Raw genomic sequence first — 19,842 nt, 5'->3', positions numbered from 1 at the left:
TAAAGTATCAGAGAGATTTTGAGCAGAGGGAGCAGCTTCTTTTGCTACAAAAAAATGCTATGAAGTTGGCATGGTTCTAAAAATACTGAACAATGGGTCTCAATGCTTATAAGCAGATACAAAGGGTATCAATCCCCCTCTTGAATCTTTCACATCTGAATGTCATAAAAATCATCCAAAACTGTAAACTGATTATAATAAAAGTGGTAAGGGCCTGGTCCATGCCAGAAAAGTAGACATCAAGACTGTCACTATTCTGTAGTGTGACTGTGAGACAGCACATTGCTTGTGTTCTTTCTTCCTCTTTGGTATGTTTTTCATATCCTCTGATTTGTATATTAGCTGTAGGTTCTGCTGGAGATTGTGGTTAAGACTTGTAAAGGTATTTAGATGCTTGGGTGGTAGCTACCAAAACACTTTTACAGCAAGGCAGGTGCCCAGGATGATATGAATGTACTGATTTTTCTGTTTGGCCATGTAAGCTTTTGCCATTCACAGTGGCTGTTTTATAAGCAATTTTTCATGGCTGCTATTTATTTCTCTGTGGCTGTTCAGGGAGTCACTATCAGGGTAAGGGCCCTGTTGCACTATGCACTGCTCTAACATAATAAAAAAGGCCATCCAGATATATGCCTCAAGTTCACTTCTAATGTAGTAACTTTATATGAAAAGGGTGTATGTGAAATGGCAGGGTAGATGGACTGAACTAACTGTTAAACTCTGCTTGTCTGTAACAGTGAGGATCTAAATTCAAGGACCCAGAAGGTATGTTGCTGTCACTTGCCTAAAACATGTAGTAATTTTGTGCAGTTTAGGAAATACTTTCTGCATGAAAATATCAGCATACATGGAAAAGGTAACACAGCATATGCAGTTTTGGCACGTAACAGAATGTAGACTGGAAATGAGGGCAAAGACCTGAGATAAGCTAGTGGGTGGTAGGCCTTGCAATGGTTTGCCTTGTGTGGCATGTATTCACTGCAAAACAAAGTTAGAGAGAGCTATACTTTTTGAATGCCAGCCAGTTCCCACCTTGAACTGTATGTGAGCTGTACCTGATTTATAAGGCACTGCATATAAAGTGGCATTTATGGCATTAAGAAAAGCATCCAGCATCCTTGAAAGGAGAGGCATAATACTGAGGGGATGCTGCATGGCATTGTGCAGTGAAGGGTCATGAATGATGTACTGACACTAAGGCAGACCAAAGCACAGCAACCTGTATCCTGGAAGAGTCCAAGCTAAGTTACAAAGTGCTGCTGATGGCCTTCATTTCCCCACAGCCCTGTGCCTAGGATTTTCTGCTGGTCAGCTGTAGCAGGTTCCCAGTAGGGTGCTTATTTACTGCCTTTGGCTTGCTTCCACATGCCAGCCTGGACAGCTATCCCCATCTGCTAGTTAGGAACAAGGATACAAGTGGAATTGCCCTTATCAGATGGGCCATAAATTGCTCTGTTTGAATATGAGGCTTTTCCGCATCACCTACCTCATCTGAAAAGAAATCTTATCTTTAAAAGGATGATGCTTGCAGTTCTTCAAACTAGATTCTTTTTCATTTGTAACTTTCATATTGCCCTGGAATAGGATGAGAATTTACAGATACTGCTATAAAAACATTTGGATCAAAAATTTCCCTGAAGAAATGTAATGTTTTCCCATTTAATGTGATAATTTCTTACTGGCCTCTGGGACGAAGAGATTCCTCAGTGTCCTATGCATTCTTTGACGTGTGGCTAATGCAACATGCTCTCCTAGGGGGTTGTTTTTCAGAGAAGCGACCTTCTGCTAGGAAAGCAAAACAACAACTCAATTAAAAGAAACAACGAAGGTCACACCAGTTTCCCTACGCAGCTAGAAAAATAGAGCAGTGAAAAATGCAAGCTGCATTTACATTAACTGATGGGAATTTAGAGAGTATCATGTAGAAAACTTATCGATACGGTAGAATTCCATTTCTCTGGAGAAGCAATTAATGAAGTTATTAAAATCTGTAAGAAAATATATCAGTCATATGTTAGAATGTTCAGTCTGGAGGAACGAATGGTGTCTGGGCAGAAGCAAACAGCAGTGGGAATCACGGTCCCTGGTCTGTCACTGCTTCTTGTCTGATTTTGGAGAAGTTACTTATGTCTCAACTAAGTGGGCTCGAAACAGCTAAGCACAAGAAGCAGCGTAGGACTTCTCAAGTGCAAATGTTAGGTATTAGAGTGCTGTCAGCATCCCTTGCACACAAAGCAAGCAGACCCATCCTGAAGCATACCACTGCTCCCATGCAAGCTATGCCATGTAATCCCTTTCACAGCAGCCAAGTTCACTGCTCACTCCTTAGGGAGACTTTTAGGGCAGCTAACACTGCAGGGGTTATCAGCCAGGTGACACCTCTGAATACAGGGGTTGTAAGTATTTCTGGCTTTCTACAGTAAATACATTAGGAAGTTTATTTCTCTCTTACATGTTCATGCCAGGATCAAACACAAGCTGACCTTTCTCTCTCTAAGCCTCTTTTTTTTTCCTTTTTTCTATTGTAAAACTGACTTGTTTACTTACTTCAGAATAACAGCAGTTAGACACAACTCATTAGTGCCTGTAAATTGCTTAGAGGTGCTGGGATGAAAAGAGCTACAGAAGTGAGTTGAGTGTCTTTTCGTATTATACTTAGGGACAGGACAAAGGGTAACGGGTTCAAACTTAAGCAGGGGTAGCTTAGATTAGATATAAGGAAGAAATTCTTTACTGTTAGGGTGGTGAGGCACCGGAATGGGTTGCCCAGGGAAGCTGTGAATGCTCCATCCGTGGCAATGTTCAAGGCCAGGTTGGACAGAGCCTTGGATGACATGGTTTAGTGTGAGGTGTCCCTGCCTATGGCAGGGGGGTTGGAACTTGATGATCTTAGGGTCTTTTCCAACCCTAACTATTCTATGATTCTATGATATGACAGTGTTACTAAGGAAGTTTTCTGGAAGCCATTTAATTCACCACAGGCTTTCTAGAGTAACAGTCCTGGGAATCTGACATGAATCAGTGATGGCAGACACTTCTTTCCAAATTCTCATGAACATGGCCCTTCCAAAATTTGCTTAGAGGAATGCATTTCTTTCAAAACTTGGGATTTTTCTTGATCAGAAAATTCAAATGTGGTCTACTTGACAAACAACTAACAGAGCACTGGAACAGGTTGCCCAGGGAGGTTGTGAAGTCTCCTATGTTGGAGATATTCAAGGCCTGCCTGGACAAGTTCCTGTGTGATGTACTCTAGGTCACCCTCCTCTTGCAGGGGGGTTGGACTAGATGATCTTTCAAGGTCCTTTCCAACCCTTAGGATCCTGTGATTCGTGTGACAGGTACGAAGTAGTTTGGTTTTCATAGTTGTAACTCTCCGAAGTCTTCTACCCATATATTATTAATGTACTAAACCATAGTCTTGCTCATCTGACCCTACTCAGGTACATTATTCAGCTGTAATTTAGGTAGCCCCTTGCCTGCTGCAGAGTTTCAAGTTAGGATCCTGAAGGCCTATTTCTCTGCAACTTAATGGCTTTAGACAAGGGTCCCTTATGCAAAGCTACCACTGCCAGGGAGGAGTGGCTGCAAGTAAGAACTGAATGATGAGGAGAGCTGAGAGTCTTCCAAGAATTCAAGATTAAATTCTTGTCATCTTTCATTTGTCAGCATTCAAACCTGAAGTGCTTAAAAACCAAAGAGTATTAGGACTGCTGGTAAAGACCTGTAGGATCCATGTTGCTGTTTGATGTTGTCACTTCACAGGTGCTTTCAGGTACACACGTGTAACAAAGGAAGGGCTATGAGAAAGATGCCAAACAGTTCTGCAAAATGATGTTCAAGCTTTTGGGTGATTGCACTGACACTAAATGGTCTGCTGACCTGGCAACTTTGTAGACAGCAGGTTACATACCTCTGAGTCCTAAAAGGTAGGTCAAGGTTAAAGAAGAAAAAAAAAACCGCCCATGGCAAAAGGGAGAGAAGGCTTGTATAAATGAATAAAAAATAGTGTTCTTAATGTTCTCAATCGTGTTTTTATAGGAAGACTGGATTTTAGCTTAAACCCTTCCAAAAATGCATAGGAAAGCTCTAAGAGAAAACAATGGGGTTTTATCTCTCTACAAAAACCCAAGTTTATTTTAAAAAGCATATGGAAATTTTGACCAGAGATGTCTCGTTTCTGGAAGCACTGCTTTAGAGAAAAAGTTATACTTATCCATCTACCTCCTTTCTAAGCTATCCTAGGCACTGTCAGCTGACCAGACTGCTATAAAAATAATGGGGTTCTGTAGATTTACTGATGTATGCAAAAACTGAGGCTTCAGGTAATTCTACATCTCTGCCAACTGTTCCACGAATGGTGACAAGTACAGGCCTGCCAGAGGAGCTGCTTGATAAATGGATTAACTAAAGTCTCCAGCCACATTCATAGCAGCATTTTATCACTGTTTTTTTCATGACAGTCTTCTTTGTCAGCTGTTTGGAAAAGTTATTCCTTAAATCAAATAAACATGTTATTCCCTTCCTGTATTCCACCCCTCCTCAGAGAGGGTAATCTGGAGCTTTGCTGAAGGCACATGAAGTTAACTCTCCAAAACACTGCAAATTCCACTTCCTTTTCTTATAAATCTAGAGATTCAGAAAAAAACTGTGCAGTTATTAGACCGGAAGAAGCTTCAAGACAGCACAACAGTAAAATAACTTACTGAATGTGCCTAGTGACAACTTTTGTGCTTGAATCAAACATGCAGCACCAAACTCCTTTAACCGAAGACTTGAAGGCAAGAATATTTTACCGACTGAATGATTTACTTCCCTAATATATTCACCAAGCGCAACAAGCGGATTAAAATACTGGATATTGTAGAACCTTTTAGTTCCTGCTCTGTAGAGCTAAGTTTATGCATTACTAACCATTAGAGGTACACACAAGTATTTCACACATAAGGGAAGAATAAATTAGAATTTGCGCTTTCTGTTGTTAGGACACTGATTTCAAGTTTTCCTTTTGGAACTGTACAAGTAAAGAAATCAAGAACAGGTTTGTAGGAAGTCATGCTTCCTCAATGAGAAATATACCTGTCGGAGAGAGCAATGAACAGACAAAAGCAACACAGCCACTGCTTGAAGTGCAGCAGCTTGCAGTAAATATGTGATGATGGCCACTATGCAGAAAACTTTACTACCAAACAGGCATTCTACTAGAGAATTCGATGGGTTGGCTAGAAAGAAGCTTGCCAAGGGAAACCTTTTTCAGGGTTAATTCTGTAATTACCTTATGGTATGTTCCTATTAACAAATAAATTCAAGTATTAATTTTATGACACTTCTGTAAAGGGGAAACAGACTTTTTAGAAGAAGCAGAGTCCACTGTAGGCCATGTAAGGAACTTCTGAAATTCTGAATCTTTACATTTGAGTGAATTTAAAAAAAATAGCAAATGCAGACTAGAATGAAAAAGCCCTATGAAAACTGTATAAACAAACATTCATTAAACAAACATGTCATTCAGAAGAGAGAATGAGTTTCTCTGTGTTACTAAACTCACAGCATTCAACTCTTTTTGAGCTGTGATTGGTAGAATATTTAAGTCACAGAAAGATCTATTTTCTGGGGCCCTAAAAATTTCAAGCAGTAGTTCCCAGGAAATAATGCAATTATATGGAATGAACTGCTTTGTACTTTTTAGCAAATACAGACATGAGTATTTTATTACTTTAAGCAGCACCAGTGTGTTTGATCTCACAGAGTGTTTTAACAGGTGAAATTTCATATTTCTGCCCTCAAGAACCTGTATCTAAGGTTTAGATTCAGGGACATGAAGCACAGGTTGAATTTATGCATATGCGAGATCACACCAAAGTCAGTGGATCTCAAGCACAGGCTTCAAATGAAACTTCTGTTTAATGATATTCTGGGTGCACAGCCACAGGCTTTCAGGAGCTGGTGCATCCGCTCAGTGAGCCACTGCAGGTGATTATTATTTAAACTGTGTTGAGTTCAAAAGAGTTACAGTCACTACCAAGTCACCTTTATTCACTGTTACTGTCACCTTCTAGCTAAGTTAACAGCATGGATGGTCTGATAACTACAGTGGGTAACAACGCCTTTCCATACAGTAGAAGAGAAAGAAGCTCTGGAAATGCCCACCTCAGCTGACTGTACTACTTAAAATCAAAGTGAAATTAGAAATAGTTGCCACTTCATTATTAAAGTGCTGTACTTGCTAATAAAAAAGAGACTCTTCTCTGTGACTCAACAGGAGCTATTCTGATTTGCACCAGTTGCAGATTACAGAAAACTGGAATTAAGCAACATCAACTAAATTCCTTGCAGAAAGAGTGAAAGAAGCTCTCACCCACTTGGAACTTGGCACTTCACTCCTACCCAGAGGGAAAATTTAGTTACATTTTAAATTTAGAAACCAGCTCCTGGTGGTTTCTAAGCTTCTACATCCCAGTTTGTGTCTTCAGACTTTGAGAAGCATCAAAACCACCTTTTCATTTTAAAATTACATGGGCCCATATAAATCACACTGAATCTGCATAAAAAGATTATCTGGGGTAGGCAAACAGTTTCTTCTCTTCCAACATCAGTGATGTTGGACACTGACTTATGTGTGTCAACATCTAGAGCTGGGTCTTTGGCATCCCTGAGCAGCTCCTGCAGCAAGAGGAAGCAGGAATGTTTTTCCTGGTGCTGGAAGGCAGCTTGCTGCATGGATGTAATCCTGCTGCTTTAATGTGCCACTAAAGGCTGTAGTAACAGCCGCACATAGCACAGCAGGCCTCTTGCTGCTCCCATTTATGGCAGGCTAAACTGGTCGAGGGAGAACAAAGGAGACATGAAACATTTCCCCACCCCCCAATTCAACTGCTTTAATTTCACTAAGCAGAATTCAAGCACAGCTGAGGATTTTGGCACATTCCTTGGGAAGTTTGCCCCGGGCCATTAAAAATAGTTTAAATAATAAAATCAACTTGTCTCTTGGTATCATTATGCCCTCTTTTTTCAGATCAGTGATTTTATTAACAGATAATGCTGATAAAGATTTATTTTTATGAGATTCTTTAGGACTTTTAAATATCATATGCATTTTTTCAGCTCTTTGGCTCCTTACAGAGCTGATTACATGCTCCCTCTTTTTTCTTCTTTTCCCTATTTCCATAACAAGCATGAGATAAAATAGAAAAGTGACAGAGCTGAAGACATACACTTTTAAAATAAATCTGGCATGCAATTCTGAAAAACTTTTTCAGGTCAGAGTCATTTTTGTAGCTGATGTTACCAGTTCTATTCTTCTTTGTGTTTATCCCCTCAATAAACAATCCAAATATCCTTCCAGCATTCCTCTTACATAAGGCAACTTGAAAATAAGTCAAGCAGCTTGATTTGGAAGGTTTTCCCCAGAATTTAGTGAGCTTACACATTTTACTGAATGATACACATTACTTGAAACCTACTCTCTGACATGAACCTGCTTCAGGTGCCAAGAGTGATGGGAAGCACATACTTACATTTCAGCTCCAATTTGATAAAGTCAGTGTTCCCCAGATTCTCAAGAAACACTCCATCTGAAGCAGATGTTTTGAAGTAGAAAGAGATGTCTGCGCTGGTTTCCCCTTGGAAGGTGGAGAAGTGAAGGTAGGATGATGAAGTAACAAAAGAAGCTGCATTCCAGTAATTCCCTGCATAGGACAGACAGGAAAGATACACGTTTCAGTGCTTCATTGAAGCTGTCTGAAAAGTGAAGCTTTTAATCGCAATATATGCTACAGTGTTGTCTACGCTGAAAAAAAAACCGGAACGCCTTGATTCTACTACCTCCTTTTTCTGGATATAGCCCCTCAGGTTTCAGAAGCAGAGCAAGTTAATGATACATTTATTTTCAAGTTCCTAATTTATCATACTCAGTTGTACAAAAATGTGTTGCTACTCCAGATGTAGTATAGTAACGCTGAATTTATACGAGATCAGACAGATGGGCAAAACACTAATTCGGTGACTGCCTCACCTCAGGCACATGTTTTGCTTTCATATATTGGCTCACACATAACTTACTAGTTTTGAAATTTACATAACTATAACCATTTATTCTGAAAATGTAACCACATCTATTAGAAGCTATTAGCATGTATAGGAAGAACGCAGTGAATGAAGCTAAACAATACAGACACCATTAATACATACTAACAGTCACACTAACATTTTTCCACTGCAAAAATATACTAGTACAGAATAGTCAAGAACTGTAACAACACTTTGGTTAGCATGCCAGTCAACATTCTGTGCAAGGTAGAATTATACTGCAAAGACAAAAAAAGTCATAAGATAAAAGAGACCTAGTAAGCCAGAGAGGGACTGGAACAGCTAATTCTAGTTTCATCAGGATGCTTACATACCCACATTCAGAAATGTATTAAACTATCAATCATTACCTCACCACAGCTGAATCCTTAGTATTCCAGCTAATAAACACAACAAGAAACTATTTTTCATTCCAGTCAAAACTCACAGAGATGAGTTTTCTATTATCTGATTACTGAACTAGGTGATAATGCTATTATTTCTCTGGTTAGGACTAGATGAACATGAATGCGCATGCTGAAGCTCCAGAAGCTTAGCATGCTCATATATAACATCACTGGCCCACACCCAAGTTCAAAATGTTATAATTTGTGTAATTTATTAATCTTTATTCAAATTTAAATGGAACATTTGAACTAACAGAAGAAGGCCTTAGGTTTAAATACATGTCTACTATTACTTTCCTTATTTTAATCCCATCCCCTCCATTTAATTCTGCCTCTTTTAAGAATATAGAATGAGAGAGCCTTTAGAAAAGGAAGCAGCTTTCCATTTACTCTAATGCATCCCAGGAAAACTGAGATTCTGGTGCAGGCACATGTGAGCAGTGAAAAGGCGATATAAAGGGCATTCATAACATAGATACATAGCTTTGTGAATTAACTATGTCAGCTGGTTTTCAAGATTTATTACCATTTACCCTACTTAGACAAACTGGTAATTTCCAGATTGAATATTAATAATTTCTATAGAAATGTCAATAATCTTCATATCATAGGCAAGAAAACTCAGCTAATTAACTGCAAGGTCTTGCTCTGAAAACATACCTAGTGATAAAGCAACATGGATAAAAAAGGTCTGGAACTTTATTTTCATTCATGCTCTCAGGTCTCTTTCTGTCTCTCACTCTTCAGAGTGCTCCCTCACTATTAGGCTTGCTGATGGTCTGTGTGCAGGAGTGCTTTGTCTGTGAGCACAGGATCCAGGTGGATTCCTGTCCCCACTTTCCAACTTGCAAATGTACCTGGACATCCACATTCCCCTCTCTTGGGAGCCACAGATATGCTAGATGCTGGCAGACTCTCAAAACAGGTTTTATTCCACTTACTGAATAAAATCACATGAAATGAGCAGGACTTAGACAAAAAGTCAGGAATATATTAATGCAATCCTTGTTAAGGAGCTAATTCAACTGCCCTGAAAAACCTTGTAGAAAGTCTTGCATATATTTCTAAATTAAGTATTTTAGCCCCCTGGCTTTACATTCTGAGTATTACCCAAGTTGTAAGACTAAACCACAAAGAACACAAAATTTAAGTACTAATGGCCTTTCATTGAGAAATGCTCCCCAGCCACCTCACCACCCCAGATACCAGCGTGAGTATGCAGCTGTGTCACCATCCAGCCAAACAGCGCAGCCACAATGGGCTCTGCTGCCAGCCTTACTCCTCTGGCCAGGGATGCTGGTTATGGACCAGCATCACCCAGCCATCTGTCACTGCACACACGTCCCATGTTCACACCATACTTCCAACTTTTGTGAGCCTCACACAGCTCAAGAACTACAAGTTAGACACCTACCTTAACTAAGCACTTCCACTGATGCATTGACAATGCTTTGTTGAAAGGATCTTATGTTTTATTTTGCCAAGTCCTGGCACTATGAGACCCTAGTCCCTTAACTGTAGTCTCCACTGCAGTATCAGATATTATTATCATTACTACTGCAACTCAGTAACTAAGAGTAAGACCTGCTACATGAAACAGATATTTATTTTGTAGTACTTTATTTATATCTTTTTAATGGTCTCAGAAACTTGAAAGCATTAAGTGCAGTTTAATGTAGACTCAGTCTGCAGTGCTGCAACACTCTGGGTTCAATACTTAACCATGACAGTATATAACCAAAGTTGAGGTTTGCCTTTACATGGAATTCACTGTCACCTGTATATGGCCACTCCTTTGTACAGTCAGAGAAGAAGATTTCAGTTTCTTAGTTTTTAAAGAAAAATATAGATTTCAGAGTCTTTAGAACTGGTATTGGCTGTGGGTTTATCCAACAGGATCCAACCATATGGCTAAGAATGTCAAACCATCACCACAGTACACTTCTCCAAGTAGGACTACTACTACTGAGTACAACTGCGGGACCATTGAAATGCATGTGACCATTTTGTTGAACAAGATCAATCAATTTTTATTTAGTCCTACATCTAGTCTATTGAAGACATCCCTCACTAAGGAGGGACATGGCATTTCAGATGCTGTGATGTGACTCTGCAGAAAGCCTTGGCTGCAGATGCTACTGGCAAGAGGATAAACAGTGCAGACTGAATGGGGAAACCTGCAGCTTGAGAGGGGCATTTCAAAGACTGCTCATAACAAATGCATAGAAAGGTAAAATCATGTTTTCACACACTGGTACACATTCATCTCAAAACTCTTGCAGAGGAAAGAGACATTTTATTAAGAGTACAACAGAAATGTTTTGCTAAACGTACATAATTATTTTTATCACCAAACAGCATTTTTTGGTAATAAAAGAGATCCCTAAGGAAATCTTGAATAAAAATCCACTTTACACACATTACTGTTGCTTGCTAGGAACCTCTGTAAGTCACTATGTCTCAAAAATTCTTGGGCACACTGTCACATATCTTTCCTCTAATGGTTTGATCACATTGATCCTACAAGCCTTTTTCTCCTGCCTTAGGCTTAACAAGAAGTAGATGGAGGAAATTTGGGCTGCGATTTAAACTGCAGAGTAGATATTATGAGACACCAAACTAATAGGAAGTGGGAAAGGGAGTTTATTTAGAAAGAACACTCTAAATGCTAAGTCTGTAATCCACCCTGTTAATAATGATTGTGTCATGATTATTGCCTAGGAGTAAGAGGACCTTATAAAATGTTATACTTATGGAACATGATTGAGAAAGCCTTGCACAAAAGCTTCTGCTTAGTAAGACAGTCACTCAAGCTAGGAGGGATAGCTTTCAGGGACACAGTAGGCTTGGAAACATTAAACTGCAGAAGGCAGAAGGGCTTCTGTTTTGAAGATCACCCCTTTCTTTGCCCTTTCTCCCTCCAGATAGCTAAAATACGATAAAAGCTAAGGAGGACTTTTATTGTGGAGTACAGTCTGAAATATAACATCATAATTTCATTTTCTTTTTTATAAGCTCATCTATAATTCTGTAATTCAGACCACAGCTCTGTTGTGTAGCTCTGCTGTTCTAAGCTTGCTTAGCACTGAAATTTGATTTAAACCAGTTAAACAGGTACAGAGCATGCTGCTGTCACACAAGCACAAATACAAATAAATCACAACACCACACAACTCTTTTCAGTCGTTTGCAACCCAAGATAAATGTGGAGAGCCCCAAAACATGGCTGTGTTTCTCAGAAAGTTGCATGCTTCTTAGAGATGGCATTAAGCCTTAGGACACCCGGCATGCAGAAGCAGGCAAGGGAAGAGCTGACCACAGGTGCCAGAGGAAAACTCTGCCATGGATGTTTGCCTGGATACAGGCAGGGGTCAGAGCAATAGCTGTGCCAGAGGTGCTTAAATGGACCACGTAACACTTCGTGATTCTGTTTTCAATATGTGCCAAGGTTGCTCACAGCCCTGGTTATGTGCTGTAGAAATGAAAATCCAACTCATTAAGCTATTGTGAAACAGGCTTACCTCTTTCTCATTAGTTTTGCTAACCCTGAGTTACTGTGTTCTTTATAATTTGTGTGGTACAGAGGGTGCCTTCTGCTGCTCCATAAAGACTCACTGCACTACAATTACAAGGGTATGATTTTTACAAGAAGCATGGTAGTTTGTAGCCACAAGTAATCACCCAGACTACAAAGATGAATGAGAAGGGACACCTTAAATCTCAGATTAAAAGCTGAATGAAGACTTGGAGATTTTTTCCCATGAAGTCCCACCTCAGCGAGGAGGAAGGAGACAGTTGCTGTAATACTGATAAGGATAAATTCACCTCATCCTTAGTCATGCAGTGTGGGCTGATATCCTTTACTGTGAGGTAGATCTGTAACTTTATAACACAGTCACTGGGCTCACGGCAATCAGCCTTTCAGCTTCTCCCCGGCAGTATTTTTGCCCAGAACTCTCTTGCTAGCTCCCATCAATATCTTCTTTCTTAGTGTGATTGAAATTCATGCTCTAACACCATCAATTTCACTTTTACATTTAAACCCCATTGAAATGGATAATGGCAATAGCAGAACTGTAAAAGACGTCAGTGCTTTTAGCCCTGCTAGGCAATAGCACTAGAGAACGAATGCTGCAATGTCAGGCAGCTCTTATGTATTACAAAAACCTCCAGGGCCCTCATCTGCAGCAAAACAGATTTTCTATCAAAACCATTATGTGAATAAAATGTAAGAATAGTCTTATATTTCAGAGAAGATGGATGTGCGAATGGAAAACTGTTCTGCACCACAAAGTAATGGTTTCAGATTATCCATACAATTATGCTCAACAAATCAAGTTGTTTTTTTTCTCTTCCTTTCTTCTTTTTTCCATTTTGGGAGAGAGCAATCTACGCATGCACCCTCAGAGCAGTTTGGGTATCGGTACAGTGACAATCGCAGCTTTGATTCAAGTCTTCAGATCTACATCGTGAGTGGAACTGACCTAATGAAATCCAAATTTGCTGTTGGACTTTATCCAACTTCACTGAAATAAGGGATGAGAAGGAGGAAAGTTTCCAATAAAAAATAATGTCACAAGTTACTCAGGAAACAAAAGAAAACCCAAGGAAAACTGGCAACATCTTCTGCATTAAGTTGTGCCTTATTGTGGAAGGTGCAACTGCAACCTCCAATCGAGGCAGGCCCTCTTCTGTCACCAGCAATAATGTGAATGGGGCTGCAAGCACAGCTTCAGCCTGAGCAGGAGATGTGTGTGTTGGGGGGAGAGGAGAACAAGGATGACAAGTCATCAGCATCCCAAGTCTTTTTCTGGGAGGTCTACAATGCTTGTAGCTCCTTCTTTCCCACTGAAGGATCTGCATGGTGTCCTTTTTGGTGGTGCTAACACATGTTTAGACCTTTATTCTTTAATGGTCTGCAACTCTGACACGTTTTACTATACTACACTAACATTTACTACATCTAATGTATATATAATTTACTATACAAGTTTTGCATATAGTACTTTGATTTCCTTGGTAGCTCTGAAATCAGTTCCATCCATCTCCAGTCCTGAATTTATTGGATCATCAGTGAGTTGTTGATAGCATTGGGATCTTGTATTAGTCAATGCTCAGCCCTGTATCAGCCCATGCCTATAGTCCTCTGCCCTGAAACCTGTATTCCCACTTTTCAAGACCACTGCTATCATACTGGGCGAGTATGCATTGTACCATTGCTAGTCATCAATACCTCATTCTGCACAGAGTAACTACTTTTTGCTAGTATCTATATATAAAATGTGGTTACACCATAAGAAATAAGCAAAAATAAAACAAACTATGCATAGCTCCCTGTCATTGGAAAAAGCGGTATTTCAGCTAAACCAAAGCTTGAGGCAGGGGCTAAAAGAGTGCAAGCCTGGCAAGGCTGTGGCCTTGCATCCTTAGTACAACAGCCAAAGACTGTAACTAGAGATGGCAGTACTGTGATTATGGCTTTTAACCTCTTTGATTTCTGTACTGCATCTCAAATTCACTTAGGATTCTCTTCTAGAAGTTCACTGATGCATCTTTTCTGAAAGTGAGATCCTGAAAAAGATTGAGTACATCTGCACATCTGCGTGGTGATCTTCCACTGATGCCCTTGCTTCCTCCAATGGCAGGAAGTTTGTTTGGTCTCCACTCACAGCCCTTTGCCACCTCTTCTTTTACTGCAAATGCCAAAAGTCCTGTGTGCCTGCCACTGCTGTGACAATGGTTGATTTCATTACAGAATTTGCCACCTTTTCATACAGGCCCAAGTTCTAAAGCCTCTCCTTTATGCAGACAAGACACTGGGGAGAAGGTAACTGCATTTCAGGAATTACAAATGCAGGCTAGCCTTAAATTGCTTATGTAGAAATTAAGGAGTCTCTGCCTTATTATCGGGGGTCAATTTAAGTACTGCCGTCAGTAACGAAGGATGCAAAGCAGCTTACATTAAGATCGCAACAAGATGGATAGCAGTTTATCTCCTTGCTGTTATAAATTACCTGTTTTCATGAAGATTCTCAAGTGACATAACACAAGACATAGATCAATGGATATAAACAAGAAATTTGCTTTACTCTGCCAGTCACTCTGTTTGCTGAGTGAGGGAGAAGTGCAATCACATTTGCCAGTGAAATGTTGAAGTCAGTGATACAGGTTCAGTGATGCAGAAAGATTTCCAGCACGTGCTGTTACCCACAATCATCTTTGGAAGCTCATTTTTCAAAAGCCTTCCCTCCTGGTCACAATACCTTGTCACGGTGCATACCATGTCACAGCTGGCATCCTTACTTTCATCCGTCTAAAGAAGGAAAGGTCCTGAGCTGGCATGGTTTACAACCTGGAGCAGTGTAATGTGCTGATGGAGCTTTAATGATGCATATAAATTGCTGTCCTTTCAAGGGAATTTTCTTAAACAGTAACTGACCTGCAAACATCAGCTTGATCACCCCTGTGCCACAGTCAACGCAGTGTGTAGGAACCCTGCCATGGTGCCAGAATGGTAAATGTTAAACACAGGAACCTGCTGCTGTCCACAAGCCATTACTGAGGACCTGGTTCTCTATTGCCTTGTAGCTATTGGTGGGTGTTTACACCTGTGCAAAACAATTTAACAGCTGATGATTCCCATTTGGTAATACTGGTGGTGATAACCACTGTATGTCTAGCATGGGACTGTGTAAGATGCAAGGCAAAGACAAGGACAATAATGTAAGAAAACACCCTTTCTTAACAGCTCAGTTCCTCTGTGGTACTAAACTTATTCCCTTTGCTGTGGAGTGGAACTGCAGTTCTATCCCTCCTTTCTGCTCTCCAGATCCCTGGGGATGTGAACAATGAGATGTGCTCCAGAGCTCAGGAGAGGCATAGAGCCACTGCACTGGACCAACATCATGTGGACAACATGATCCAGTAACCATTTTCACTACTGCTATTCCCACTCACTATCCCTGGAATGAAGTTTTATAAGAAGAATGTACCAGGTTATCTCTAACCAGCTTTCCCTCTCTACATTTTCTCATTTCTGGAGGAAAGTTTCTATGTTTAGGGTGACATTTGTGTTCCTTTGTGTGGCTTCAAAGTCATCAATGTTTGGCTATGGATCTGGCCTTAGTGTCCTGGCTATCTGACCATTTGATTTGTGTTCTCCTTGAGCAGCTCCACTTTCACAACAGAAAAAGTTCTTCAGAATTAAAATTAAGATGCAATTTATTCTTGATGTAGCACACTAACTATTCTTCATGTCATTGATTCCAGAATTATGTCTTATTCACAGAGATCATCAAATTATTTTGCTTGATCTTCTATTACTAGATGGATTTCAGAGCCTTCTGAACTAAAACTGAGAATATTTAACTCACAAGATATGACTAGGTCCTTTGATGAATCATAGTCCTCTGAGCTTTGATGAAACCTATGGCTAAAACCATTTGCTTGAAGTATTAATTTAATTCAGCAGGTGCACTATTAATACAAAGTTACGTTATTCTACTGCTTATCTGTAGAAATATTCTTTCAATGACTCCTTTGTTCATGTCCCAATCCAATTCCACAGAAATTAAGAAACACTTCAGATATACATGAAACTTACAGTTAAGAAGTAAAACTCTAACCTTCATTCTCATGGTGCCAGTCCAGTTTTATGTCACTGTAACATTATTCCTGGTCCAACTTTCTACAATATATTTTCTAGGCATCAGGTTTTTACTGATACTTGCTATTTATACTTTCTAGGCCATCAATTAAAAGCAGTTATAGAGAAGAACTTGAGTTCTAGAGATGGACATCCTAGATGTGCTGAATTCAAACAACCAAGAGCCTTATACATCTCTGGTTTCCCAGTCTTAGTCTGCTCTATGAACTGAGAAGAACCAGTGGAGTTTACATTATGGTACCATTCCAGCCCAGATGTTGCCTTGAACATCTGCTCTATTACGTGCTTCGGCCCTGAACATACACTTGATATGCCTATGCTGATCCAGCCTTTCCCCCTTCAGTCGCTAATATCAGACTTTGCAAGAGGGTCTTTGAAAAGTAGTTTTATTATTAATTTCTGTATCATCTCTGGCAGAGAAACTTCTCATGTGACTGCATTTGAGCCTTTCTTCCATTCACTGTTTGTTTCTTACCTTTAAAATTACCCATTAAAATTACCACTGCTCCCAAAGATCTTACTGTGTTCCTACCAGATCTTACACTATCCCAGCAGTGTCTGAAATCCAAGAATGCAAAGGAAGAGTACTTACAAAATTTCAGTTTTATAAAGTTTCCTGTACTAAAGGGTCCCCTAAAGCTCTGTGCCTGTCTACATTGTCTTCATCAAGCTATTTCAATCTTCACATTACCATTAGTGCCATTGTTAATATGGAATAAAGTTACATGGGCAAAGGTGAGTCACTCTTCAGCACTCCTTGGCAAGGCACTTTTCAAATACTATATAGGTAAGGCAAGCAAATATATGTAGTGTAATAGCAAAATCTAAATCAGAACCTTAACTAAATTCTTTTTAGACTAGATAGGTCATTGTATGGAGAGAGAAGAAGGGATCTATTGCACTCCTGTTGCAGTTAGGCATAAAATTCTTATGGACACAAAATGTCACTCAGCAGCACTGAGCCTGAAAATCTTAAATGTATATATATATGTTAAAGATGTCCTTATGGATTCAATAAGGATTAAAGCAACCAGAGTTTACAGGTGTATATAAAAGAAAGGCTTATACATAGCATCCCTTAACAGAAAATTACTAGCTTCAGCATTTAAAAAAAATCTAGTACCAACAACTTCTGTCACAGGTTTAACTTCTCTAGAGACCCCTTCGAACCTCAGCTGTTCTGTGAAAGTAAGAACAATGATCAGGAAAACACAGTCCAGTTCTGGCTTGAATGAAAATGGCAAAGAAATCAATCTCATTGAAAAAAAGGAAATAAAATTGGTATTCTGGGGGTGAAACAGTCTGTGAAAAAACACCCCTCTACATCTACAGGAGATCTGATTCTGACCTCTTTCACATCATTCTGGCATAGCTCTACTGTTCATAGCATCACATTCCATTTATACAAATCTGAGAATTTACTCAGTGCTTACTTCCCAAATATTTTCCATCTCAGCCAATATCCAATGGAAGAAAATACTAAGTGTGAAAAAAGATGTCTCAAAAAGAAAGAGATCCTTCTTTCTCTGCCATTTCTTTCCTTCCCTCCTTTCCTCTCTCCCTCCCTTTTCTAAGTTTTCTCTCCCTTTCTAGGTTTTCCTGTCCTAAATGTCTCTCTACTAAACAGTCATTCAGAAATTTGGACTTGCAATGTTTCACCTTGCATTTAACAACAAAAGACTGCAGAGCAAACCTGCCTTAAGACATTTTACAAAGCATGGTACAAAGTGCAAAAAAGCATGCATATCTAAAATTAGAGTACCAGAACACAACAGGAATCCCTTGCACTGACGGTTTTTATCTCAAATGGAAGAATGACTTGGGGTGAAGGCACTATGCTACAATTCAGTCATCCTAAATTCAATTTTTTGTCTCTGACATTCTTATCATATATGACCCTGGCCAAGTTGTTTATGTCTTATGGCTCCAGAGTTCAAGATCTGTGAGGTGATGAAAATACCTCTTCTCTCTTTTCCTTTATAAAGTCTTGAATCTTGATCTTGTAGGACTGTCAATATACACAGCAAACTGTGGTTGCAATCTTAGGTTGCAAGAAGCAGCTTTTCTTATTGAAGTAGAGTACTGAACCTGGGATTTGAACACACTGTTGTGATACAAGTGTTCACAATAATTTTCCATAAATTTACTCCTTACCTTGCATATTATCCAAATACACTGCTGTTGTGTGAAGTCGTTAAGTGAGTGTCAAAACATACTGAAGACAGAGAACACAGTTCTTAACATCGTTTTGCCTGCTCAAGCAGCAACATACCAATGTGGCAACAGCATTTACGGATAAAAATCTATACATTTGTAAATAAAAGATCTATCAACACATAACAAGCAAAGATGAAAAATATTTCACCATGCATTAAGAAGTGAATGTTTCTTCACAGTGCTCAGTAACCCTTCATGAGTGTCATTTTCTTGTGATGACCAGCATACCCATCTTATCACATTACTTTTTACACCATTTATTTCCAATATAAATATTGTTGTGGTTTAAGCCCAGCCAGTAACTCAGAACCATGCAGCTGCTCGCTCACTCCCCTCCTTTCTTCCCTGTCTCACTCCCAGAGGGATGGGAATGAGGATGGAAAGAATGTAACTCCCATGGGTTAAGATAAGAACAGTCCAGTAACTAAGGTATAACACAAACCATTACTGCTACCACCAATAATAATAATAATAATGATAAGGGAAATAACAAGGTAAGAGAATCTAAAACTAAAAGGGGAAACAGAAAAGAAAACAATAAACACAAGTGATGCATGGTACCAATGCTCACCATCTGCTGACCGGTACCCAGCCTGACCCAAGCAGTGGTCTGGGCCTTCTGGGTGACTTCCACCCAGTTTCTATGTGGGGCATGATGTGCTGTGGTATGGCATAACCCTTTGGCTAGTTTGGGCCAGGTGTCCTGTGTCTGCTCGCTCTTGGCTTCCCATGCCCTTCCCCACTGGCAAAGAATGAGACTGGAAAGTCCTTGATCACAGTAAACATTACTTAGCAAGAATTAAAAACATTGGTGTGTTATCAGCATTGTTCTCAGGCTAAAGTCAAAAACACAGCACTGCACCAGCTGCTAGGAAGGAGAAAAATGACTGCTACTACTAAACCCAGGATAAATATAAATGTAAATGTATTTAATAAATAACTTGGATCACTGAAGATTGCTGATGAATTTTACTGCTCTGCTTGAGCCTCAAAGGCCACTCTATCACTTGTGGTATCATGCAGCCCAAAGCAGAAGGCTCCTGAGGACTCCACTTACCAGTGAAATAACTGTCTGCCATGGCAGATCTAAACTTTGAAAGGGAACATCAGTCATGCTTACTATCATGCCTACTAGATCAGGCATTTGGTGCTGAGAAAGCCAGCTTTGGCTAGACCAAAGGACAGCAACTTTGGTCTGTATTTAGTCTAAATAAGAAACTACTCCCAAGCTGCAAAGAGGCTGGGCTCCCTGATACCAGAGGTGTACTTTGCTTTGATCTATAAAGTCTTTCTTCTTCTGCCAGGGGAAAAGAGATGCACTCTGTCACTGGATTTTACAGTTTTCTTTATCAAGAAGAGACAGTCTTTATGAGTGGCAGTCTGAAGTTGCATAAAGGCAGAAATGGACCAAAATATGCTTGTGTTGGATCAACCAAGACTTCAATTATACAGTTAAAAGGCTGTCTTGGAGATAAAACCTGACTG

The 19,842-nt window shown here is 39.7% G+C and overlaps 1 protein-coding gene across 1 annotated transcript in view; it reads right to left on the bottom strand.

Moving 5' to 3' along the window:
• Positions 1 to 19,842, bottom strand: part of CNTNAP2 (contactin associated protein 2) — a 1,129,462-nt gene that overhangs the window by 88,211 nt on the left and 1,021,409 nt on the right. The window contains exon 16 of the mRNA XM_034062602.1: positions 7,518 to 7,688. Within this exon, the coding sequence (XP_033918493.1) occupies positions 7,518 to 7,688 (171 nt within the window). The remainder of the gene's footprint in view (positions 1 to 7,517; positions 7,689 to 19,842) is intronic.

The sequence above is a fragment of the Melopsittacus undulatus genome, chromosome 1, assembly GCF_012275295.1.
Source record: "Melopsittacus undulatus isolate bMelUnd1 chromosome 1, bMelUnd1.mat.Z, whole genome shotgun sequence".
Taxonomy (NCBI): Eukaryota; Metazoa; Chordata; class Aves; order Psittaciformes; family Psittaculidae; genus Melopsittacus; species Melopsittacus undulatus.
Note: the sequence above shows the minus strand (reverse complement) of the source record. Positions and strands in the feature narration are given on the sequence as shown.